At 43.5% G+C, this 26082-nt stretch overlaps 2 protein-coding genes and 2 long non-coding RNA genes across 12 annotated transcripts in view; 2 read left to right on the forward strand and 2 right to left on the reverse strand.

The window, feature by feature from the left end:
• Positions 1 to 52: 52 nt before the first annotated feature.
• MYOD1 (myogenic differentiation 1) lies at positions 53 to 3801 on the forward strand. Its single transcript, XM_059848969.1, has 3 exons — positions 53 to 784; positions 2261 to 2339; positions 2924 to 3801. Exons 1-3 carry the CDS (start codon positions 230 to 232, stop codon positions 3172 to 3174), a joined length of 885 nt encoding a protein of 294 aa, XP_059704952.1. The 5' UTR covers positions 53 to 229; the 3' UTR covers positions 3175 to 3801.
• A 5-nt stretch (positions 3802 to 3806) lies between these two features.
• LOC132328795 (uncharacterized) lies at positions 3807 to 20012 on the reverse strand. Of its 4 annotated transcripts, none has more exons than XR_009486865.1 (6): positions 19456 to 20012; positions 16589 to 16713; positions 13713 to 13789; positions 11466 to 11545; positions 8426 to 11147; positions 3807 to 4980 (listed from the first exon to the last, which is right to left on the reverse strand). It is a non-coding gene; the product is annotated as an uncharacterized LOC132328795 (long non-coding RNA). The 4 variants fall into 4 exon arrangements; XR_009486866.1 differs by lacking the exon at positions 3807 to 4980 and having other exon boundaries at positions 8063 to 8591; positions 11017 to 11147; XR_009486863.1 differs by lacking the exon at positions 3807 to 4980 and having other exon boundaries at positions 8063 to 11147.
• A 415-nt stretch (positions 20013 to 20427) lies between these two features.
• Positions 20428 to 26082, forward strand: part of KCNC1 (potassium voltage-gated channel subfamily C member 1) — a 123667-nt gene continuing 118012 nt past the window's right edge. For 3 of the 6 annotated variants that reach the window (XM_059848972.1, XM_059848971.1, XM_059848970.1), the window contains exon 1: positions 20429 to 21345. In XM_059848972.1, the coding sequence (XP_059704955.1) occupies positions 20776 to 21345 (570 nt within the window). In that variant the 5' untranslated portion in view covers positions 20429 to 20775. Of the gene's footprint in view, positions 21346 to 26082 lie in introns of all 6 variants that reach the window. The other 3 variants (XM_059848974.1, XM_059848975.1, XM_059848973.1) reach the window with 2 other exon arrangements.
• LOC132328798 (uncharacterized) lies at positions 21102 to 25466 on the reverse strand. The gene is made up of 3 exons (XR_009486868.1): positions 25383 to 25466; positions 22796 to 22973; positions 21102 to 21219 (listed from the first exon to the last, which is right to left on the reverse strand). It is a non-coding gene; the product is annotated as an uncharacterized LOC132328798 (long non-coding RNA).

A 26082-nucleotide genomic window follows, 5' to 3' on the forward strand; every position in this document is an offset into this window, starting at 1 on the left:
GCGCCGGGGGGCTCGGCCATAAATACGGCCCCGAGTGGCGCTCCCGGACCGGCGCGGCTGCGGAGGGGGTCGGGGCAGCAGCCAGCGCTGGTGGCCTCGCCTGGGAGAGGCTGCGAGAGTCTCGGCTCTGCGCACCCGCCCGGCCGCAGAGCAGCCCGGTCGAAGGCCCCTCCGTTCCGAGCCCCTCGCTGTCCCCTCTGGCCTAGCCGCTGTCCCCTCTGCCGCCCCCATGGACTTACTTGGCCCCATGGAGATGACGGAGGGCTCCCTCTGCTCCTTCACAGCGGCCGATGACTTCTACGATGACCCGTGCTTCAACACGTCGGACATGCACTTCTTCGAGGACCTGGACCCCCGGCTGGTGCACGTCGGGGGTCTGCTGAAGCCCGAGGAGCACCCGCACCACCACGGGCACCACCACGGGCATGAGGAGGAGCACGTCCGGGCGCCCAGCGGGCACCACCAGGCCGGCCGCTGCCTGCTGTGGGCCTGCAAGGCGTGCAAGAGGAAGACCACCAACGCCGACCGCCGTAAGGCCGCCACCATGAGGGAGCGCCGGCGGCTCAGCAAGGTCAACGAGGCCTTCGAGACCCTCAAGCGCTGCACCTCCACCAACCCCAACCAGCGCCTGCCCAAGGTGGAGATCCTGCGCAACGCCATCCGCTACATCGAGAGCCTGCAGGCCCTGCTGCGGGAGCAGGAGGACGCTTATTACCCGGTGCTGGAGCACTACAGCGGGGAATCGGACGCCTCCAGCCCCCGCTCCAACTGCTCCGATGGCATGGTGAGTGCCCCAGGGAGGACTGCCTGCCACCAAGGTGCCCTGGACGCTGTTGGTCCAAACTTGAGCAGGATGAGTCACCTCCTCCTGCCCTTCCTATAGCAGCTGCCTTCTGTACCTTCCCAGGCAGAAGACAAAATCCTTTCTTGTGCCTTGAGCACCCGCACTGAAGGGAGGTGGGGTCCCCACATGGCAGGATCTTTGGGAAAGAAGAACAATCTCTTACACACTTTGTTTCCTGGGATAGGAAGTTAGGCAGGTTCCCTGTGTCCTGGAGGAGTCAGGGCAAAGCTGGGGGAAAACTTCGGGAAGCTGCCCGGAATGTGCACCTGGGGGCATTGCCTGTGATCCCATAGCTCCTGAGGCATCTCTGTTTCCATCTTCTGCTGTATCATTACCTTTGAATCCTCTAAGGATAGCAGAGAGCAAGGGCCTACTCGGACATGGTAGCTACATGGGAATTGGTAGGAGTCTGGGTTTTGTTTTCTGCCATTCATCATAAAAACAGGAGGAGTGTCTAAGCAACAAGCATTGTTTTTCTTGACCCTTAAGAAAAAGATTCTCCATTTCTCTTCTCACTCACTTCATCCCCTCCATAGATAATTACAAGCAATAGGAAGGAGAATCCAGGCTTTTAGTCCTGTTTGTACATTATGGGCATGGGAGAAGAAGGGTGGGTGCCAGAGAGGGTGTCTCATCCCCACATCCTTTGGCTGGAGCTGTAGGTTCAGCCTCTGGTCTGACTCTGGGCTGGTGGGATGTGGTGACCAGAGTCCAGGACAGCTCTCTGGAGAGGCCATGAACTGCCCTTGCAGACCAGAGATTGCTTGTTGTGCTCTGGTGGGGATAGTCATTACTGAGTTGAGTATCTGTGATTATGAGATACTTAAGAGATTGGAAAGATTTACACAAATGATTCCTCTTCAAGATACAGCCTCTTCTAATACAGGAATTTCATTGTGGATTAAACTATTGGAAACAAAAATATTAGTCAATATTCTAGAGCATTTTTTATACAAAATGGAAACGGGAAGAGAAACTGAAGGAAATACAAAGGGACAAGTAGTCAGAAGCTTTTAAAGAGGAATTCATGTTTAGAAAAATCTTCAAAAACTAAATTAAAAAGACATAATTCCCCTTTCACACAGGTCTCAGGACACTCAGGTCTCCCTGTTGTAAACTAAAGATACATGAAGGGCTGTATCTGATCAGAATGCTGGAAAGTCTCATCTCATCTGTAAAGGTGCAGCATTCGATGCAAGAGTGGTAACTTTCCTGTGGAACAGCTGTACCACATAAAATATTCTGGGGTGGACCCCCTTCTAGCCATGTTTTTCCTTATTCAAAGAACCTACTACTTGATGGCATTTCAGACAGGACTGGAATGATGGCAACAGACCAGAGCCTGAAATATGAAATTAGATGGTTCCTGGGATTTGGGTAAGAGTCTGACCTCACTCAGATTTCTCTCCTTCCCAGATGGAGTACAGCGGGCCTCCTTGCAGCTCTCGCAGAAGGAACAGCTATGACAGCAGCTACTACACAGAGTCCCCAAATGGTGAGTACATGCCCTAACAGCAGTGTGAAACACAGAGACAGAGGCAGGCAGTGCAGCAGCTTTCCTGTGCCTGCTCCATGTCAAGCTGGGCTGAGAGAGGAACCTGCCTTTCCAGCCAGCAAGCCATTGTTGCTGGTAGAGGCACTGGATTTCCTCTAGGTGTATTTGCAAATATGGGGATGTGTTATAGTTGTATTTCCCATTTTGCAAATCTAACAGTTGGATAGAAGCATGTTATTGTCTGCAACTAATTTCAGCATTTAACCATACTTACATTAAGACTTCTTACTCTGTCATTGATCCAAAATGGAGTAATTTATGATTGATTTCAAATCTGCTCTTCCCTTTCTATGGACTCAGTGAAGCCTCAGAAGGACTCAGGGAAGTGATCTTCCCTGTGTCCACAGCAGTACACTGTGGTTAGACTTCTCTTCCATTTTGAAATTACAATCTGTTTTCTGGTAATTGGTGTCCCTCACCAATATTCATTTCCTCTTAAGTCTTCACATGCCCACAAATGTGCAGTGCCCACTGGTGTTAATTACTCACTGGATAATCTGAGCACCTTTTTGTCTGTTTTTTAGACACAAAGCATGGGAAGAGTTCTGTTGTTTCCAGTCTTGATTGCCTCTCAAGCATTGTAGAGAGGATTTCCACAGATAATTCCACATGCCCTATACTGCCTCCGGTGGAAACTGTTGCTGAAGGGAGTCCCTGTTCCCCTCCAGAAGGAGTGAATCTGAGTGATGGTGGAGCCCAAATTCCTTCTCCTACCAACTGCACCCCACTCCCCCAGGATAACAGCAGCAGCAACCCCATCTACCAAGTGCTATAAGGACCCCTCCAGCTGGACTGCACCAAAACCAATTTGCTCCCTTTGGCCTCGCTCAAGACCTGCCTTCTAAGGTTGAAAAGACTAAAGACTTGTTCCAATTTTAAAATATCACCGAAAATTCCTTCAACTATCTAACTTTGCAAACCTGTATCACTTCAAAGTACACATAGTTATTTATTGGTTGTTAAACTAAAGTTATTTAATACATCTAGAGATAAAATTGTATACCATGAAATGGCCAATGTTTAATCTCGGCTGTGGGGAATAGGAAGCTGGCTTTTGAATGTGGAGGAAAACAGAAATCTACAGCAGTAGTGGCATGATAGATCCTTCCTATTATTCCTGTTCTGGCCAAAATAAGGTTGTGGACCATTTTTTATAAACCTTTTGTATAATTGTAAATAAGAGTTGCTTTCCAAAAAAAAAAAAAAAAAAAGAAAAGAAAAAAAAAGAAAGAAGAGCAAAAATAAAAAAAGAAAAAAATCAAAAACTTAAAAATGGGAAAAATTTAAAAATATTTAATATTGCTTGGTTTGTTGTGTCAAACTTTAACTTTATATATTTATACGATGTGGTTGCCAAGAATGTTTTCAACAGTATTCTAAATAAAGACCCTTATTTATAAAATCTGTGGTGTTATCTTGACTTTCGTTCGGGCTTCTAGAATTACTAGTGCATTTAGGAGTGGTATTAGATCTCTGCCTTGGCAGGAAGAAGATACAGGCACTGATTCAGTAAAGAAATCAAGAACATGCTTCAGTTGCACTACTTTGCATAAATATGCTGCTGTCAAGGGGTCATTATTAGAAGAATCAATAAATAAGCATGTTTCTCCTCCTGCCCCCAAAATTTACAATTAGATTGCAGGACTTGATCGTCCAAAGATGTGTTGAAACTAAGAATCGCAGAAAATGAGACTCTCCAAATTCCAGTGTAGCTACTGAAACCAAACAAAACTCACAAGAACAGGTACCACATTTTGGGACAAGTGATCACATTTTTCATTCAGGTTCTATTTTTCAGGTGTTTGTACCAAGTTCATGTATTCTCAGGTATTAGAAACTAATTGCAAATGAGTTTTTGTCATAAAGTTCAAGTCACAGATCACAGTTTTCCTCAAGTTCAAGCTGGAATGTAGGCCAAAGATAGGCAGTTTTAATTTGGATTTGAACTTTATGCATCTCTGGCAGCACTGCTCCAGGGATTTGCTTCTTGTTTAGAACCTTCCTAAAAATAACCAGTGGGCTCTGTTTCATTCAGTATCCATGTGTAACCTTGAAAGCTGGCTGTGCAACTGAAAAATGTTTAGCCCTGAGCTGGTTGTCATTGGAAAGTAACAACCAGGGCATTTCTATGCATCTGGGCAAGAATAACCAGCAACTACAACCTGTTTCTTATCACACCCCTATGATTTATGGCTTTTGTAGAAACATCACAGTAAAATAAAAACAAAAAGCACACTGAAAACCAATCTAGATACCGTCATCATCCCTAAATACTTTGATGACAGACTAGTCATTGTGTTCTCCGTTAGGTGACTATTATAGAGTTTGTGCAGCTCTTACCTTAAGCAGGAAAAAGAAACAGGGAACAGCTAATTCCAGGGAATGTCTCCCACTCCTTTAATCATGTATGGCCTTGAAGATCAATGTTCTGTAGAGAGGAGCAAGCTGCCATGTGTTGAGCAGAGCAATGCAGTTGCTTCTCCTTCTTCCTGGGGCAGTCATGCTCCAAGCTTGGTGATTTTTCTGAAGCCAGAGGGGCAGGGGTAGTAGCAGCAATGGGTATTCCTTTGTCATCCGTGAGCTTGGGATCATGGTGGATGAGAAATCAGTGTCAAGGCATGGGACCATTCTGTGGAGCAGCCCAGGCTCCCACAGATCAGAGGAGACTCTGAGGCAGGACTGGCTACTCATCATCTCCATCAAAGTCCGACTTTGTAAAGGTCTCCCACTGACTCTCTGAGGGCAGAAAACACTCCAGCCCATAAAGATTGAGCTTACCCCTTTCATTTTTCCATTAAAAATAAAAATCAAACTAATTTGAGGATGTGCTAATTCATACTATCATGACTCAGGAGGGTCTTAACTAAGGTTGGAAAAATAGCCCAGGTTAGTTGGAAGCCTGTATCCCTTACAAAAGCTAAGGAGAGACAGTTGCCTCACAAATCAGGACCTCACACCTCATCAATGTCATTTTCATTGCCTTCAGCAATGAAATCAGGCCCACAATGCTAAAGATTCAAAAAAATGCCTTTGTGAAATCTTTTAATCCCCATAATTTGAGGCTGGTAAAAGTATTCATTTTACTGTCAATAAATGGTGACCAAAGGTATTTGGCAGCTCAGGAATGACAGAGGCTCTGGCCATGCTGGCAGCACACAGTTCATGCCTGCCTTACTTGTACCCCACTTCTGAGGGACACAATGGGGGGTACCTGGCTGTAGGGCTGGCATGGCAGAGTGGGCACAGGGCACTTGTGCTCAACAATGTACACGCAGTTCCATGTGAAGTCATGTATATTGCATTTCACTGATTTATTTTAGCCACCCGAGTTTCCACATACTGATGTTAATGTTACAACAGAGAGCAGGCATTTAGCACATCCCAAAATAGATGGATGGATGATGAGGAAAAAATATTCATAGGTTTCCTATGAAGAGCCCATCTTTCTCCCATTGATGTCAGTGAGAAAAGTTCACTGGAGTAAGGCCAAAGGGCGTCAGCACTAATAAATACATGTTTAGGTTACAAATATATTTATTTTTTACTTAGATAAGGAAAATTGTTCCCTTGTGCCATCTCTTCCTGTTTATTTCTAAGGTAATAAATATATTTTAAACAAAGCCCTGTGCCTCAAGAGGACAGCATGTAACTGATAGAAATATATCCCAGTCTATGAGTAAATACTTTGAGGCTAGGAATATTTGGATTCAGAGCTTTAGTTCTGACACAGCCAAGGAGTATATGCAAGGCTGATCCAACATACACAAACTTTGGTTCTTAAATTGGACTCCTGAAGATGAATTTAGGCATTTAGGGTTGATCCTACAAGACAAAATGCAGTCTACCTTGGTCTACAGAAACACTCCAGCATGGGCTCTGAACACACACTGATAGTCTGAAAGTTTATGCTACATAAACTTTCCTAAGGAACACATAAAGTTTCCTAAGGAACACTGCCTCCACAGGTAAAGTCATACAGATACAAACAAATAAAGGAAAGTAGCTGTCTTCAAACATAACAATAAGTGCACATTTTAGGAATGTTTGATTTGATTTGGTAGCTTAAGAAAGCACTGCATGACAAACCCAGTATTACTGGTTTATCTCACTCAAACCACTGCTATGGAAAGAGTGAAGAGGAATACATTTATACCTCACTTACATGTAATAAATGCTCCGATTTTACATTTCATCAGATCATTTGCCAGTATGAGAATGAAGAGGATCTTTTTCCTGCTTTCAATATTCCGCAACAAAGTGCAATAAAATTGCAAATAACAATGTTAAACACCATTTCCTGCATTATCATAGCAATACTGCTACAGAGGTATTTCACATACTGAACATCCAAAGATATATGAACTATTCTTGGTATATGTTTTCCCTTTAAAAAGATTTTGTTATCTGTATCCAAATATATTAAAGAAATATTAAATTGGCAGTTGCTTCACACCAGATGCTGCTCTTCTAAAATGACTTGTCATTTTCAACTCAATATAAAGACCTTAAAAAAACCCTTGAAAGTGGACAGAAAAGCAGTTTTCATTTTACATCTTACATTTTGCAGAGATATTTGAAAGGTCCAAAGTGTGCAAAGGGCCAAAACTGCCATCTTCAGAAGAACTACATCCAAAACAGACAAGGAAACCTTGGTACCTTGTACCTCATGAATCGTAATGAATGAATTAATTAATATTTCATTTTTGTTTAAAAATTTCCTTGAAATCAGTAGAAATAATTCCAGCTTCAGTAGGAATATTTTCAGGCTACTGCACATAATACTGTCTGGGATAGTGCTCACGTAGCAGTGCAAAGCCAGGACAAACTCCCTGCTGTGACCCTTTGCTCGTGCTCTGGTCACTGACCCATTTCTGTCACAACGCTTTCAGATGTGCCGATCCCCCTGAGCACAACCCTCTGAACAAGCTGCCAGGCTTTATTGCTCACCTGATCTTGAAAGTACCATCCAGAAACTGCCCCCATAATAGTGCTGAAAGCCTACAACAGTTCCTAAATGAGTGGCTGACACGGAGCCTGTGATAGCAGGAGATGGTATGAAGGTCATTTCACATAACTTGCATGTGGCAATCTTGGCTTCACAGGCAGTAGGTAAAAAAGGCCTCTGTAGAGTCAGAGTGCAAATCTCTGACAGCATGACCTGGAGATCATCTTGGGAGGCACATCCAAGTACCTCATTAAGCACTATTTACTATCAGCTCACCCTCCCTCAGCCTTTCAAATCACTGGTTTTCTAGTAAAACTGTTGAACAGCCATGACCTCCTCTCCTTGATGGATGCAGCATGCTCCCTTCTCAACAGCTTGTTGCACAACTGGGAATGTCATTAAAGTGGAGACCTTTCCATATTTGACATTTCAGGGCTAACGAGGGAGGGGATGGTCCCTAGCATAATACAGAAGAGCTGTCAGGTAGTCCTTTCCCTCCCAGGACTCAGCAGGATTTAGGAACATGTCTGACAGAGCCACTTGGGTCAGTACAAGGAATCCAGAAATTTCCCTGTGGACCCAGAAAGCTACATTTTGCATACATAGTCACTTGTGAATAAAGATCTTAACACTGTAAGCTAATGGTGAAAACTGATCTATCCTATAACCATGGGGTGATAGAAAACCTCAGGGGTTTCCCAATAATACAGTCAACATGGCACTGAATTCACATTTTATTACTACAACAGCAATAACTTTTATCATCTACAGGCATCTTAGCAACATCAACAGCTGTGCTATTTATGTAATACTCAAAGCATAACCTCACATTTATCAATAGCAAGGCAAATACTGTAACTATTTATTAAAAATTTACTAAAAACTCTAACAGACAATAACCCACTCAATCACGTGATTGGAGGAGGTTGCAATTTTCATTGGGATGTTGGTTTTTTTGCTGGGAGTCAGATTCACTCAGAAGCCTGTGTCTCAGCACAGTTACCACCTAGTTCTGCATATCCATGGCAGCAAAGGGGGTCCCCCCAACCTCCACAGTTCTCCCTAACCCACCTCAACTGACCTTGAGCCTTTTCTGGTCCAACAGCCACATCTGCTGGGAAAACTATTAACTACATTTCTTCCTGAAATCATTGCTTGGTGAACTCCATGTTGTTTTATCCTCTTCCCATAATGTAAGGTTTGTTGGTGCAGAAAGAGCAAAGATATTCACAGTCTTCAGACAGCACCTGGAGGCCCATACATTAGGAGCATCAAGAAAAATATATTGGAAAAAACAATTTCCTCCCTACCAAGAACCTTCTACAGAAACAGAGAGAAAATATTGTAAGAATAGTATGGTTGGTTGGGTTTTGGCTTTTTTATTGCTAGACAAATTCTGGGGCACCACTCTATTTTTCTTTAAGTGAAAAATAAAGACAAAAGGAGGGAGAAAATGGAAGGTGTTTGAATGCATTGTATGGGCTGTGCTGAGAGCAGTGGTCCTGAGGGAGATAGGCTGCTTGCCAAGAAGGCACGTGGGGAAGATGCAGAGGATCTGCAGATGACAGCAGGATGACAATGACCTTCTCTGGTGACAAAGTCCCTCAATAGGGCACAATTCTTAGCCACTGGACCAAGGAAGGTCATTTTCCCCTCTACTCTGTTCTGGTGAGATCCCACCTGGAGCTGTGCCTCCAGCTCTGGGTCCTCAGCACAGAAGGGACATTGACCTGTTGGGGTGAGTCCAGAGGATGCCACCAAGATGATCAGAGGGATGGAGCACCCCTCCAATGAGGAAAGGCTGAGAGAGTTGGGATTGTTTAGCCTGGAAAAGAGAAGGTTTCAGGGCAGCCTTCCAGTACCTGAAGGGAAAATACAAGAAAGATAAAGAGAGGCTATTTAAAAGACCAAGTAGTGACAGAACAAAGGGGAATGGCTTCAAACTGAAAGGGAGTAGGTTTAGATTAGATATTAGGAAGAAATTCTTTACTGTGAGAGTGGTGAGGCACTGGAACAGGTTGCCCAGAGAAATTGTGGGTGCCACATCCCTGGAAGTGTTTAAGGCCAGGCTGCATGGAGCTCTGAGCAACCTGGTCTAGTGAGAGGTGCCCCTTTCCATAGCACAGGGATTGGAACAAGATGATTCTTAAGGTCCTTTCCAACCCCAACCATTCTGTGATTCCTTTTATACTTTGGCCACACAACATTCCTGTCTTTCACATCGATGCTCTACTTCTGAATCCTAAACCAAATGAAGAAATATCTTTTTGTTCTGATTTTTTTAAACTTGTTTTTGTGGCACCTGTGAGTTTCCTGAGGCAGGATCCTAGACAATTTGAGGGATGCTGCTTGCTACACTGTGAAAGTATTGAACCAATAAGCACTGTGTAAGCTTTTCTCCAGGCCACCGGAGGGCAGCATTTCCATGAAAAACAGGGCTTCGACATCCTTTTTTTTTTTTTAGTCTTTACATTCCTTTTTCCCCCCCAAACTAACTCTTTCTCAGCCCAGGTAGAGAGCATCATTTCACACCACAACAACTGAAACCAATGAGCCGAATTCCTACCCAGTGTAAATCCATCAGTCTTGCTGGCAGTTGACACAGTATATTGGGATTATTACAGCGAGTACAAGATCATAGTTTGAATTTGGATGCTCAAAGATCCATTTTTATGGGAAAAACACCTACAGGCTTTTGTGTCGACATGGCAAGGCATCCCTATGTGTGGACTAAAGTTTGGGAAGAAGAGCATCACCGAGCAAAGCATTTATACAGCAGCTTGTAAAGGGAGACCCATTCTCCATCCAGGGCACGTAATGCTCTCATTACAGATCTAATGGCATAGAAATACAAATGGATGCAAGGGGGTTCATGTGTCACACGTGTTCCTTTGTATGGGACAGGTCACACTTGCATCCCTTTGTTCCCTTTGGAAAGGAAGCGGGTATGTGCTAGGCACTCATGCTCTACGCTCTCAAAGGCTGTCCTCTGCAGAACTACACACTTGAAACAGCTTGCAGTTGAAAGCCAGCTGCACAGAATGTAGTCCCAAACATGCCTTTCAAAAGCTTCACAAATGCCAATTACATTAAGCGATAAGAAAAAAAGCAACGAAGTAATGTGCCTAATTAACAAAGCTAGAGATGGAGCCAGCCACTTGGTTTGAAGTACTTCCAAGAGAGATGTTAAATGCAATGGTCAGGGCAACTCTGGAAGAAATAAATTAACATGCTGGGTTAATATTTCAAGCTCTGTGGGAGTAAAAACTGTGTGTGGTAAGGGGAAACAAAGGTAAAAATATCACAGGGTGCTATTCTGTTTGTTTGTTTGCCAAGGACACTTGAGCTTTTGCCATTTATTATTCTTCATGGTTTGCTAAAAATTATGCAAGAAGACATAAAAGTGTCAGCATTGCGTCACTGGCCTTCCTAAATTTATCTTTTACCACCTGTAAATCTCAGCTCAAGGTCAAGAGAAAAACCATTTGAAGTGATTGCATTATGAGATAGACATGTTAATGAAAAATATCTTAGGAGGGTTCTTTTATCTTTAGTACTATCTGCAACCACAGCTTAAAAGATTCCCTACACTATAGGACAACAGTGGAGTTTTTTTCTGGTCCTCATAAATAAGAACTGACTGACAGCTGCCTGGTTCCAAATCTTAGATACCTGTGCTTGGGAAAGCTCAGGCCATCACAAACTCTCAAGTTCCAGCAAGTAGTGTGGCTTGAATCCATTCCAGTACTCATCTGTTGGCAGCTGTTTCCATCTGCTCCTTCTTGAACCATTCTGCTGACTCCCTAGGGAAGAGCAGGAAGATTGTCACGCAATGAGCTTGCTTGTTGTGAGCTGGCTGCTCGTGTTTTACCCCAATCTGTCATCTCACCTCATCTGCTCTCTGGCCTTTTTTTGCCATGAGAATTCTGAGTTCTGCTCTGCACCTAAGGGGGAAAAGAAACCCCAAACCAACCATTCCTCAAATTATTCCTTCTTTTAAGTACAAATAATTATTATGAACAAGAGATACAAAAAAGATTGATCAGATCACTTAGTCCCCACAGCTGAACCCCACAGTGATTCCTGCATGTATGTTTTGCAGCTAAAAGTGTCTGACTTACCTTCAACTTTGTGATGAGGGAAGGCAGATGCCCTTCAAGCACTCCATGACCATTGCCTGTGGCCTTTTTCTAGTTTGGTTCTGTGGTAAAATACAAAATGGAGAAAGAGAAAAAAAAAAAAAAAAAAAAACATTTTCTATTTTAGATATCAGTGTTTATGTTTCCAGACTTGCAGCTGAGCCTTTAGGAACTTTGGTTGACTGAGCAAATGTCTATGCACATTAAGGCTCCTCTCTTAATTTGTCCCATTGCTATTTTATGTACTTGTTAACTTGATATCTACACATTAACATTAATTGGCCAGACTAAGCAAAAGATTTTATTTTTTTCTTAACCAAGATAATTAGTTTTATATTTTCATCTTTGAAAGTTTTAATTTATACTTTGATATATTATCTCTAGCCTGATTTCCAATTGGACCAAATCCCCTCAAATCTCTTGGGCATTCAAAACTTTCAGGTGTACCTGAAAATGCAAACTTTTGTTCAGAGACATCTTTTTTTTTTTCAATCCCAAAGTACCTGAAAGTACATCCCTAAATATAAGCAGCATTCTGCAGATCCTGTTTGGCTTAGGGTTCAGAGGGGAGAAATAACCAATAAGAGAAGCAATACAACAGAATATGGAAACAAAGCTGAAGAAGATTCCATTAGTAACATAAATGCAATCATCTGGATTTTACCCGTGCCAGAATTATACATATTTGTGGGTATATTGGTCAAAATACCTCCTAAGGGCTTTATAAGCATAAACTCAGGAAAACAGAGTGATTTCTCTGACTTGCCATGTCACCTTTTCTGTGCTGCACTGTCCTTTGCAGCATGCATCTGTCTGCTTGGATTAAGCAGTGGTCAGACTGGGCACACGAGCACAGCACCACTTCTGCATGGAGACCTTTCTATATAATGAAGGCTTCTGAAGGGGCTTGGCATGATAAAGCAATTAAGAAACATCTTTGCCCACATCCTGAATTACTACCACACAATCAACCATTTCCTCCACTTTTTAACAGGCAGGATAAGCTGGAGAACAGTTTCAGGTGAAACTGTAGAAATCTATTATATTTTTTATTACAGTTGGAAAATTTTCAAAGAAAAAAAGGTCTTTATTATAGATTTGAGAACTGGAGCCTCTTTTTTTCTCACTGCTCCATAGGAAAGCCAATAAACAAGCTATTGTAGGCCCTCTTAGGATGAGAATCCATCCTAGAAGAGCAGAAAGGTCCAAGTTTGTATGTGAATGGAGCATTTCTTAAAGAAGACCCAACTCTGATTTCTTGCAGGCCAGCTCTGAATATCTTGTCCTACTGTGATCCTTCTCTGCTTCCTCATTATTTCCCAATTCCTTCTACTGCTGGGCGACCTAGAGGCAAAGACTCCAACTGCAAAACCTGGCAGAACCCACAGATGAATCAGACTGAATCAGTAAACAATGACTAAAAGTGCAGCGTCATAGGAACAAGCATATCACTGTGCCTCAAGTTAAATCATTTAAATACAAGCCCACTGCAAATCTTAACAGGAATTCTAGCCACAGTCTGGAGGGCTGGTATAATCCTATTGTTACTGGGATTCCTACAGAGGTCTTGCCCAGGTCCTGGAAACTCTGGGTAGAGCATGTTCCTGCTTCCTGGACTGCAGAGACCATTCATTATAGTGTGTCCCAGAAGGGAAAGGCTGAGGACATGCTAATAGAGGTGCCATCCCTTCACTATTGCCTTTCTTCTAGCTCTCAGCACTTCATTGAACTGGAACAAAAGGCTGCTGTCAATGCTAAGGCATAGGACCACGCATGAGATGGGATAAAGAAACCTTCATTTCCAGCAGCTGATCCAAGATTTGGGACAGAAAGTGGATTTTGCTTTCCATTTACTCACATTTATATCGTACGCATCCTGGCTTTTGACAAAAGAAATGCAGCAGATTTCATCCTTAGTGCCAATTCTTTAACTAGTATCACTGGAAATATTATACTCTATATCTCTTCATATGCAGCATTCAAATAATTACTTCAACAGGATTAAATGTCATATTTCATGGGACTGGCTGTGTAAATATTTACAAAGCTAGGGAACAGAAAAGACATCTCAGAGTTATTGATTCATGTCAAATATTGAGAAGCTGGGTTAATCAAGGGATTTAAGCAATGCTTTAAACCTTTGAGTCAGCATTGTTGAGATTTATTTAAACTACTCTTACCTTTCAACAACTGAAGTTTTACAAATCGTTTATAACAATAAAGACTTACAGGCCATTTCCCATCTGTTTGTCTGAGGACATTTCAGTCACTGTTGTGAACTCAGTAGGCTGAAGAAGTAATAACAGCTGTGAAAAGTGATTCAACAAAAATAAAATTCTCATTTCGCTTAAAAAAAAAAGAAATTATTCTAATAATTAATTGTTCTAATTATTTTGTTGTATTATAGAAACAGCCAGCTGATGGGTAAGCATAGACATTTTATAAAATGGACCATATTCCATACTCCTCAGTCAGAAACAGACCCTAATTTTTTCTGGTTTTTTGGTGGTTAAATGAAAAAGATAGACTTGCAGCACTGAGAGCTGCATGCCTTTTTCAAGAAAAGACTAGCACCTCCTGTTCTGTATTCTGTATATAGTAGTTGTGAAATACATATGTCTGTATCTATGTGTTTGTGTCTGTTGCTATGTTCATGCACCTGCAAATTGGCTGAGATCTTAAAAACATAATGACAGCATTAGTAGAGTTTTGTTTTCAGAAAAGGCTGACTAGGCCAGTCTGAAAATGTCAAGGACCTTCTAGGACCACCAAAACAAATCAACTAATAAAATAAAGCCAAGTCCCTGGCCTTTTTTGAAACCCTAGCTGTAGTACAAGGTAGGAATTAAATGGTTCCAACCTATGTGCCCTCTTTTGGCAATGCAGATTCAGAGCCCTCAGGATGACTGAGCTCAGCTCATAGTAATGAGTTTAGATAAGGGGTTTTTGTTATGTGCTGACAGGAAACTTCCAATTGTAAGCTCAATTTTCCTCATCACCAGCTGGATTTTTGCTGGATCACACCTAGATCAGCACGAAGAAGAGGGACAAATCCATATCCTTCCATAACACGGCATTGTAACAAAGCAGCACATTAGCTGTTTGCCTACTTTCGGATGCTTAAAGTAGATTTTGCTATGATTTAGCACCATGATTTCTTGAGGAACAATTCTTTCTGTTTTGGGAAGGATCTAATCAAACAAAAATTCTGACACTTTTACCACAGCCTTGCCTTGAGGACGGGATCCTAAAGAAGCTCAGTGTCTCACCCAGGCCAGCTACATGCTGGATTTAAGGGGCTGAGACAGACAACTCGGCTGTTTTTTGCAGTGCTTATTGCCCTTTTTGCCAGGAAGGTGCAGTTTTCTCTTTCCCTACAGGTAAAAGAGTTTGGAAACCTCCCTAGGCCTTCAGCAAGCAGCAGAACACCACTTCCACCACCTTACTTGTGGGCACCATCTCCATAATTGTATCTGCTCAGTTCCCTCTTCCATCAATTTTCAGCAAAACCAAATGGATTCAGGTGGGAGTTTCTCTTGGTTAACACAGTAGGTAAAGACCAAAGACAATCTCTAACAAGCCACAATATCACTTCCATTTTTTCCCAGAGCAGCTTCCATTTATCTCACGGTTTGAGGCACACTTTCTGAAGGGTCCCAAAGGAATTTGCAAATCAAAAAGAACCTTCACTCAGAAATGTCAGCCCAGTAGAAATGGATGAACAAGTGCAACTCGTCAGGCAGAGCACAGCAAATGCTTCTTAGCTCAAAGCAAAGCCATGCAAGACTTGGAAAACATGGATGGGAATGAAGTACAGACTCAAGCAAAACTGAAGTAATTAGGAATTTTAAAAATCCAGCTACAAAAGCGCAGGAGCAAGCATTTATCCATAACTTCTGCTGCTGTGGTTACTCTCATTAAAACCATCATGACTTCTTTGCAACAGGCTTTGGGCTACACACCTCTTCAGACATGCAGCCTCTCTATGACTCCCTCAGTCAACACCAAGCACAAACCCACAATTTTTTTTTCTCCATTCTCATTCTTTCTATGAAAGGCTTTCATCCAATTAATGACAATTCAGAGGGGTAAATCTAGCCTTTCAGAAAAGTAAAAACATCTATGTAATTGCAGTTGCTTTAGTTTTAAATGATTTTCAAGGACAAAATAAGTACATTGCATGCTGAAGTCCATCACAGCTTTCCATTTGAAGACCTCAAACCAAATGATTTACAAGGGTCAGTGCTAACAGAGAGAGCAATTTACAGCATGATGTAATCTAAAACTGATAAAAAACTGCACTGAAATACTGTTGAGTTGTCATGAATTTAATACAAGAGAGCACAGGCTGAATTATAGCATTCAAGCATTGCAAAACTGGTCTTCCAACCCTGGCTGCCTTTTCTTTTGAGGTTATAACTCTTAGAAATAATTCTTTCAGCCTCCTCCAGCTTTAAAACATTTTGAAAGTACTCTCCAGTTATATTCATAGTTGTGTACAAAGTCACATGTTCTCTCAACATCTCCTTTTCCTCTTCATATTGTTACAATGGGTCATTCTTTTTCTTTGAAGAGAAACTGAGTGATGAAGTCAGAGCTAGGCTTACATTTCAGAAGCAGGAGCTTCTTCAGCAGTCACCATTGTTGGTGTCCTCCCTAGAAACCCCAGTGAAGGAGGAGGCTACAGAGGAGTGCAGAATCAAGTACTCTTGACACACTAGTAAAGCACCAAAGCATACAGCAAAGCCTCCTGACGTGCATTTCTGTGCCTATATAGCCCTGGGGTTCGGATCTGTCAATCCAGCGTCTTCGGGAAGAGGCAAAATATCTTCATACAATAATGAATATAATTTAATAAAATTTTAGAAAAAGGTTAAAATTTCACTTCAAATTAATGAGTTACTAAGTTTAGGAGTGTTAGGGAATATATGCTCAGTCATCTCCCACACTGAGAAGAAAGCTCCTTTGGAGTTAGAAATCACTGCAGTTCTCAGCTAAAGAAGTAGAGAGCAGGGGGATTAGTAAAAGAATAGCATGTGAACCCTCTAGTTTATTTCTTCCAATTTGTAGACAGAATTAAGACTTCTGTCTGAAAGACAACCTACCTTTTATTGTACATGATTGCCCTGAGGACACTGAAGCACAGAGCAGCAAAGGTGATCCCAGTACACCAGACACAGAGGAGAAAGAAGGACTTACTCTTCCTGTGTCATCAGAACAGTGAGGTGACCTAACACCAGTGACAAAATCAGTAAATGGACTCACTCTCTAACTCAGCTACACAGTAGTTTGAAAACTAAAATATATCTATGGCTAAAAGTTTTTCTTCCACTATCACCACTAAAACTTTTGAGTTAGAAGAACAGCTAAAATTATAGATAGACAAACAGGACTGCTCAAAGTGCACATATACTCTCCTGACAGTAGGTGTACCACAAGGGAGACCTTCAGAGTGACCTTTCTAAATTCTACAGCTCATTTTCCTCACTTATGCCAGATTTTGGTCAGCCCCAGCTCAGCGTAGATGATCATCAAAATCTCTCACCACTTATTAGAATCAGTTCAGGAAAAAAAAATGTATTTCCAAGGTGAATGGCTTTTAATACATTTAAAAATTTTCTGGTAACACCACCTGCAGCCACTGCTGCTATACCATAATCCTTTTCCAAACAAATTATGAACTGTTTGGATAACCTACCAACTCTGTGCTTCCTACAGAGGTCTCCCAGCATTATTAAAGCTGTTTAGTTCTTTTTTATGTGTAAAACTTAGTAAAATTAATTAATAAGTTAACTTAAAAGTACAAGTTGTATCACAGAAAAGCTAGACAACTTGGGGACTCACACATCCACCTTCATATTAAGTCCTCCTTAAAGATATCAAATATAAACCAGATGTTTAAGGATTTAAAGATGTCAAACATAAACTAGAATAAAATCCAGCTATAATATTCTAATTTTTTTATGGGACTAGGAGGACAGAAGTACTACTATCAAGTTTGAGATTAATCATAATTCCATAGGAAGTTTTGTCTGCAAATTGGAACTTGGAATATTAGAGGATTTCATTTGTCTATCATAATCCAAATATTTCTAATTATAAAAAATTATTATTTTAATTAAACTAGAATTTTATATTGCTATATGGCAAGATTAAAGCAAAACTTTGCTCAGACACAGCAGCTGTCCTAAACCTTCCATTCCATGCAAACCAACAGCCATCCATGCAGTGTTATCAACTGTGGCTAATTCAACAAATGCAAATCATGATACAATCGACCCTGCAGAGCAAACTCTTTGTGCCTTATTATGCAGATATTTTGTGCCATAATCCTTGTTAAATAAAGATATTCTTTTTGAACACTTTCCATCTCAAGCTTCAACATAAACTTCTGTTATCTTTCATTTTCCACATGAAAATGACGTCTAAACTTATGTTCCAATTTATATTTCTAAAAGACCTTCTATTTCAGCAGCAATCTTGCTCCAGATCTCACAAGCTCCTGCTTGCCCATCAGTCTCTGATTTGGGGCCCTGTTTCATGTCTTTTGAAACATCCAACTCTTCTGTTTCTACCAATGCTTCTTCATCAATTACAGCTTTAGCGACTTCAAAGAAACCTTGCAGGTCACTTAAGCATGGCCTCCCCACCTGAGTGCATGAGAACTCTCTTTAAACAAGCTTTCTAGCTTTTTACATGTACTCCCAGATGACTTCTAAGGTCCTGCACCGCCCTTCTTCTGTTCCCCAGACAAGAAGGGAAACCCAAGCAAGGGAAGCCGTACCATATCTCTTTCATTCCCACAGTCACCTTAGATCCCAGTGCTGAAATTCCTGAAGAGAAATCACTCACTGCAGGTACGGAAATGTGGAAGGTAGGAGCTAATGAGCTGAGAAAGAGTCTTTAAAATTGTGGATGTAACCAGGAGGACCCACAAGCCTCAGATTCACAGGCCCTTAACATCTTTTCTGGGTCACCTGCCCTCCACAGCCTTCATTAACTCTCAGAACCTACTCTGCAGCTCTTTCCCATTGGTCCCCAGACCTATTATTATCAAAAAAAGGCATTTACTATGCTTTAAAAGAATTTTTGCATGTATTATTTTTGTCTTAGTCAACATCTTCTTTTCCTTTCTTAATGCCAGGCTTGGGTTCACAGCCCTCTTTTCCCTCTGTGTCCTCTGGCTGGCAATTCTCAAGGATTTTAGATAGTGTTTCTGTACTTGTGATTCTCGGATTCTCCCTCTGTCATCAACCTTTCTACCTCTGTTCAGTCCCAGTGCTGAAGCTGCTGTCTGGCATCTCTTCCTGGAGATTTTTTCATCAGTTTATGCTAGCTGAAGTGCAGAGTTGCCTTAATTTATACTCACTTTGCCATTTCTCATTCATAGCTGATACAAGTAACATACTCCCATTCCTGTTGTCTTCCCTCCCTTTTCCAAAGAGTGGCACACAAACAGCACCAGGTCCCAGGCCTTCCTTCTACCCCACCAGCTTAAAGAGCAGTCTGTTACCATTTTCACAGGCAAATCTGCTGATTAGACCTCTTTGGAATGTCTCACCACAGCTTTCTTTGCATCCCAACCATGCAATACGCTTTGCAAGGAAGCTGCAGGTGACTGAACACCTCATCTTGCAAACCTGAGCACTCCGGCTGCTCCTTGACAGCCTTCCACTTGTTCACCTGCTGTTCCCACACATCTGAATTTCTCTCATACTTGCAAGTTCAACCTAACTGCATTCCCCTGGTCTGCCCTCTTCTGTTGAGCGTGGTGTTGTCCCTACCACTTGTATGCTCCATCAGCATTCCCTAACCATGTACCTTTCAATTGTATGTTTCACCAGGCTATCCCATTCATCATAACATGACCTCCCATGGTCAATCCACAAAGGCTCAGTTCTCTAGGCTTTCCCATAAGCCCATTCCTCCTGAGACGTTGGCAGCAAATAAAATACAGAACACATCTACATACCTCTCTTACTTCTTTTCCACACAACCATCTTCTTGCTGTTCTTCAAGATCCTTGCAAGACAGGAACCAGGGGGTTTTTGAAATTTCCCTTGTAATTATTTGTGAATTAATGAGAATAAAAAAAGAATAGAAAACACAAACCCAAATTGCAACTTCCTACCAACATAGGTGTTAGGAAAAAAACCCAAGTGACCAGTAGGAAAAGATGGAGAAGTGGTGTAGGTGCATGGAACCGAGTAAAAGCACAACGTGATAGGAAGGGACAACCCTGGATACCACTGCTCGTGAGGCAAGAAATTTATGCCTAGGGAGATCTTGAATTCTGCCCTACAGCCAGTCCGGTCGAGGCAGGACGAGCACAGCCGTGACTCATGTCAACGGTGCTCGAGAGGGTCACTCTGAGTCGAGCGAGGGGCAGCACCGGCACACCCACCGCTCCCGAAGGGACCCTCGGTGTTACCACCGCGCGGTGCGGGAAGGTGAGCGGGCCGGGAGGGCGCCCTGCCCGCAGCGCCGGGTCCCGGTGCGGGCACCCCCGTCCCGGCGGCGGGCGCGGCCCGCGCTAGGACCCGGGCGGGAGCAGCGCCTGCGCGGCGGTGCCCGGCGGCGGGCGGGCTGCACCGAGCGGCTCGGCAGCGGCGGCGGCGGGAGGAGCGGCGGGAGGAGCGACGGGAGGAGCAGCGGTAGCGCCGCGGGTCCCGCCGCCCGCACCGGCGAGCGCTCGACCCGGGCCGGCCGAGCGCAGGGGCGGAGGCGGCGGGAGCGCGGCGCTGTCCCTTCAGCACCGGCGGCGCCCCCCGCCCCGCACCGCCGGGAGGGGCGCGGGCACAGCCTCGCGTTCCCCGCGGGGGCTGCAGCCAGCCCCGGCGCCCCGCAGCCCCGCGCACCTGTGGGCAGCGCCGGTGCCGTGATTTTTCTCTCCCCCCCCCACTCCTTTTCTTTTTTTCTTTTTTTTTTTTTTTTTTCCCTTGTGCTTTTGGCCACGTCCAACCAGGGAAAGGCCCTCCCCCTCCGGCACCGCAGCGCCCGCGCTCCCGGAGCATGGCCCCCCCTGCCCCTGCCCCTCCGCCGCGGCTGCAGCTGCCGCGGACCCCGAGCGTCTGACTCCAGACGGAGGCGGCGCAGCGCCGGGAGCCACCGCCACCGGCATCGCCTCGGAGCGGCCCCGGGGGAGCGGGGCTGGCCGGGGCCCCTCGCCCCCGCGGGCCCGGAGCGAGGCTCGGCTTAGGCACCGACTGCCGCCGAGCAGCCGTCCTCTGACGGGCTTGCTGCCTGCCGTGCTTGCTTGGATGAGTCTGCGACATGCCTAATAAGAGACGAGATGGGCCAGGGCGACGAGAGCGACCGCATTGTGATCAACGTGGGTGGGACTAGGCACCAGACTTACCGCAGCACCCTGCGCACCCTGCCCGGCACGCGGCTGGCCTGGATCGCTGAGCCCGATGCCCACAGCCACTTTGACTATGACCCCCGCACGGATGAGTTTTTCTTTGACCGGCACCCGGGCGTCTTCGCCCATATCCTGAATTACTACCGCACTGGCAAACTGCACTGCCCCGCGGACGTGTGCGGGCCCCTGTATGAGGAGGAGCTGGCCTTCTGGGGCATCGATGAGACCGATGTGGAGCCCTGCTGTTGGATGACCTACCGGCAGCACCGCGACGCCGAAGAGGCTCTGGACAGCTTTGGTGGGGCTCCCCTGGATAGCAGTGCTGAGGACGGAGACATAGATGGCACCGGAGACTCTGGTGATGGTGAAGATGAGCTGGAGATGACAAAACGCCTAGCACTTAGTGACTCCCCAGATGGCAGGTCTGGGGGCTTCTGGAGACGGTGGCAGCCCCGCATCTGGGCACTCTTTGAGGATCCCTACTCCTCCAGATATGCAAGGGTAAGCCATGCAATCAGCACCCTCATCAAAACACTCAAACCTCCCCGCGGTCCCACTTCCTCCCAGCATCACCAAGGTTGTCTCCGCTGTCAGAGCAGAGCAGCCATCCATGTGTGTGGCCATACAAAAATCACGTGGGGTCTATGGGGATGTAACCCACACTCTCAAGCAGGCCTCAGGCACAGGGAACTACTAGATACCAAGGCCTGAGCATATGTACTCAGATGTGGGCCTCCAGAGACCCTTATTTTCTAATAGGCTCCTAAAACTCCCAGCTGGGGGCAGGGTCCCGGTCATAGGCCAGAGAGGTCCCCATTACACCAGGTAATTTCCCTCTGTGCATAGATTTTTACAGTCAGACATCCCCCAGTAAAGAGAGACACCTTGTCCAGCCCTCTTACAAGCTAATGGCTCTCTCCCCTTTACGAGATGGGGAAAGGATGATGGGAGCAAGCATTCCCAGTGGTACCAGGGGATTTGGAGAGTTTCAGCCTGGACTGGAAAGGGAGTCAGTGCCTTTCTCTTTTCTCATACATACCAAGTTAAATATTTATGAACATGCTTCTCTGAAAATGGGTAATTCAGCTGCTCAGTCTGTGTCTTTTTCCCTTGTGGGAAATGCAAAGTATTAATCAGAGGAAAGGATTTCATTCATGTAGAAGGGACACAGTGTTTGACAGGTTTCTTGCCTGCTACTGAAGGACAACTCCTCCCCTCCTGGTGCCTGCAGTTGTTTTGGAAAGGGAATGCACACTGGTGCAGTTCACAGCATAGGTGTGGATAAAAATGGTCTGTAACAGGCATACAACTGCTTTAAGTAGGCACCTCCTCATGCTATGAGAATAATTACATTAATTAGGGCCTGATTCTGCTCCTGAAATCAAAAGTACTGGAAACAATTGCTTCAGGAGCAGCAGCAGGATTAACTCCCAAGACAGTCAATTTGATAACTAGGGAAACAGATGGGGGATAGTGCCTTCATAAAGAAATCTGTTGGCATAGGCTCTACTCTTAAATGTACCTTTGTTAGAGCTTAATTTCTGCCAGCCTTTGGTAAGGATGAGTGGTGCTTTGGTGGGGGAGGGTGATCAGTGTTCCTGAGAAGGATCAAAGAAGTGAGATCAGATTAGGGAGAAAATTGGATGGATGGAGCAAAGAGAAGTGGAAATGCAAGGAGCAGGGAGAGGGGAGCTGGCCGTGTATGAATGGGTGGCGGAATAGCAGCTGCCGGAGACTCGGTCTGAGCAGAGATCTCCAGCAGGGAGACTCCAGGTCTGCAAACTGAATGAATGGGGAAAGCTGGAGCAGAGCCTGGAGTTATATCTTCCTGCATTTCTAAAGATTCTTGTTTGCACACCATTTGGAGACTTCCTCCCTGAACAAAGGAGTTCATATTTTAAATTAATTCCTTTAAACAGCATGGAGGATAAAGGAATAATAGAATATTTACCACAAGATGGAAAGGTGATGCTGTTGTATTGCAGCTTTCAAATCCCTGATTTCTGCCAAGGGAACATGGAAAGGGAAAGGCAATGCTGGAGGGTAGCCTTCAAAATGCTTGGTTTCCATTAATCAAGCCCAGTGTTAGCAGGCAATCTGAATAGCAGATCTCTCTGGTACCCAGGAATCTGTTGGTAAAACACATTTCAAGTGAAAGTAATATTCTTGTTCAAGGTTTTGGGAAATGGTTCGAAAGCCAAATGGATAATGTTGTCCCAATGAAAAGGATACAGAGCTTAAAACACCCTTTTGCTTGGAGGCATTATGATATTTTAGGAGAAGGACAAAAATTTATAACCAATATTAGGAGTCTTTGTGATGCACAGGCTGGAATTCTAGAAGGATATAAATTCTCTAAGGGTATTTCCATTTAGCAATAGGTGTTTTATAAAATGTCTTGGCTTTGTTGGGGTTTTTTTGGAGTGGATGATGTACTATTTATTCACAATCACTTGTGCATACCTGTTAGAATTCAATTCCTGATTCACCTCTAACTTGTTCTTTCCTTGGAGGATTGTTAAGACTCGATAAATATGAGTACTCTGAATATTTCATGGGTTAAATATGATTCTTTAACTAGTATCTATGGAGACGTAGGCTTCATGCATTAATATTTTGCATGAAGGAAGATGGCTTTCCTCATCAACACATGCACACACTGTCCATTAAGAAGGCATTATAGGACACTTAACATTTCCTAATAAAAGCCATAAGTTATGGTTATGGATGTAAAAAGAGATGGGAGTTTGATTTATGCTCCTGTAACCTATCAGACATTGCAAAAAGACCTGAAGCTCACAATAGCTAATTTATAGTAAAATAATTGATAGCATCATTAACAAGTGAATGGTATATTAAGGCAATTATTGGTAGAGTCAGGCAACAAATCCACTGTTACCCCACTTCTAATTGAGTCCGCTACTTTCAGTTACAAACTGCAATTCAGTTGTGCAAAAATCTATATTCACATTGCCATTTTGTCAAAAAAAAAAAAAACACCACAAAATTTTCTCTTCCTAAAGGGAACTGGGACCTGTACTAAGGGTGGTTATTACACACTTTTGATGTTTACATATGGCACCAAAATGCATGTCAAAATAACATCTCAATGTAAGCATCAGTTTACATAAATTATAGTGTTACACTTGGGCAAGTAAAAGGAATACAGTCTCTGAATATTAAGGTTAAATGGAAATCTGCATATTTGTATCTCTGGACTGTACCTGGTATGCTAGATCAGTGAATGTTTAGAAACTGTCTATGAAAAGCTCAGCATTTACTCAAATCCAGCCATTCTTGGAGGATTTTGATGGACACTGCTTGCAAATACAAGTACATTTGACTGTTTTGCTTCACCTCCACCTGACTCATACTAAATCACTTCTGATCTCGTTGTAGACAGCCAGGGAAGACTGGAAGTACATTTGTGTACGTCAGGCAAAATCAGCTAACTCTGCAAATTTTATTTCTTACTTTCATTAAGCAAAGCTCCTAGTCACTAATAATTTTTCTTTAGGTGCAACATAGTCAACAGTTGCTTGTTAAAACAATAGTGGCTGATTTTAATTAATTTCAAGTTTTTTTCCACGCTAATTTCTTAATAATGTAGTTTTTTTCTAAAAAGAGGAAACACTTCAAAAATTGCATAATCTTCTATCTGTAATAAGAAAAGATAGTTTGTTTCAAATGATAGGCTGCCTTTGACATCTATCTTAGTAAGATAAGAAGGTATTACACTTCTTAACCTAAAGAATCCACGTTTGGATATCAGAGGCAAAATCTTGTGCTTGGAGATCTGAACAGAGTAACAAAAGGTGATGGGAAAGATCCAAGGATCCAGGAGGATTGTCAAAATCATCTGTCCAGATGGCTAAATATCACTGCACGTGCATAAACTGATGTTTTTTTGAAGCTCATTAGAACTGTCCTTTTTGCATCATCAGATAACTTTGTAAATTTAGTTTTTCTAAGTAGGCAGAAAGGGGGAAATAGAGTCAGCCAGAAAGCTGTGCTAAAACAGCAGTGAGTTACACTGTGGTAGAGTTCCTGCCCTCTGTACTTACTAGACTGCATAAGTCCCTCAATACACAAATGTGTGAAATATATTTTCTTGGCATCCTTTCTCCTTTATATTTATGTCTGCTCAGGCTGTTCTTCCACTAGTAAAGCTCCTACTGACTTCCTGGTGAGTTTGGCCTGCAGGTATCTAACATATTTATTCCCCTTCCTCCTCCTCCTCCACAGCAGGATAAGGTTGTGTTTGTGTTAATTCACATTCCTTGGGTTACTCAGTGTTTGAGAACAAGGAGCTTTCAGCTGAGATTGTGTGCTACTGCTCACATTCAAATTGGACAGTTAAGTTTTTTTAATGAACTCTCAGAAAAGCTTTTGTAGTCCTTCCAAATAAACCCATTTACTGTTTTTTTAAATAAAAGCTTCTTAGGGTCCTATGGAAGGTCCTCAACAGCTTGACTTGCAATCCTGGCATATGCTGTAGCACTTTGATCTGTAAGAGGAAAAGCAAAACTCTCACTCACCCTTCCCTCATGTTTCCCCTTCACATCCTGCAGAAGAATCTGCTTTCCTCAGTGGGTGACTTTTGAAGGACAAGTTTCTGACACTGAGAAGGAGACAGGAAAAAGGATAGTGGTAAAGAGATGAGAAAAAGGTATTCCCCAGGGATTTCTTCCAGCTTTCTTTTGTACATTCAAGAGCATTCCAACCGTGCTGTGTTCATTTAAACTGATTTTTCTCTATATAAAGTACAACTCATAGGTATAAAAAGGCTTATGGGATCCTAGTTCCTGAATAACCACACTGTCTTGAGGGTTAAAGGCTGGGGTGATTCTGCTCATTCCTTGCCCCTGGCCAGCACGGCTTAGCTCAGGAGTTGGAGCAGACATCAGGGAGTGGGAACAGATACTCCTCATCCTTCACAAGGGGAGCTTATTCCATAGATGTGTGATGCATGACATGCTTGGCACAGGAGCACTCCACAGACAGTGGTCTGGAGCCTCCCACCAAGCAGGAGCAGACAGGGGCAGAGGGGATGAGAGCTGACCTGCTCGCTTCCCTCTACCCGCCTCAGGGACAGCTTCCAAGGGGCCCTGGTGGAACTGCTCTCCCACCTTGAGCCTTTCTGGAAGGTGTCTCCTGCAGAGCCATATCTAATCCTGCACTGAAGCTGGCTGCAGGAATTCTCACCATATACTGTGACAATTAACCAGACAGCCTAAT

Source organism: Haemorhous mexicanus, chromosome 6 (assembly GCF_027477595.1).
Source record: "Haemorhous mexicanus isolate bHaeMex1 chromosome 6, bHaeMex1.pri, whole genome shotgun sequence".
Lineage (NCBI taxonomy): Eukaryota > Metazoa > Chordata > Aves > Passeriformes > Fringillidae > Haemorhous > Haemorhous mexicanus.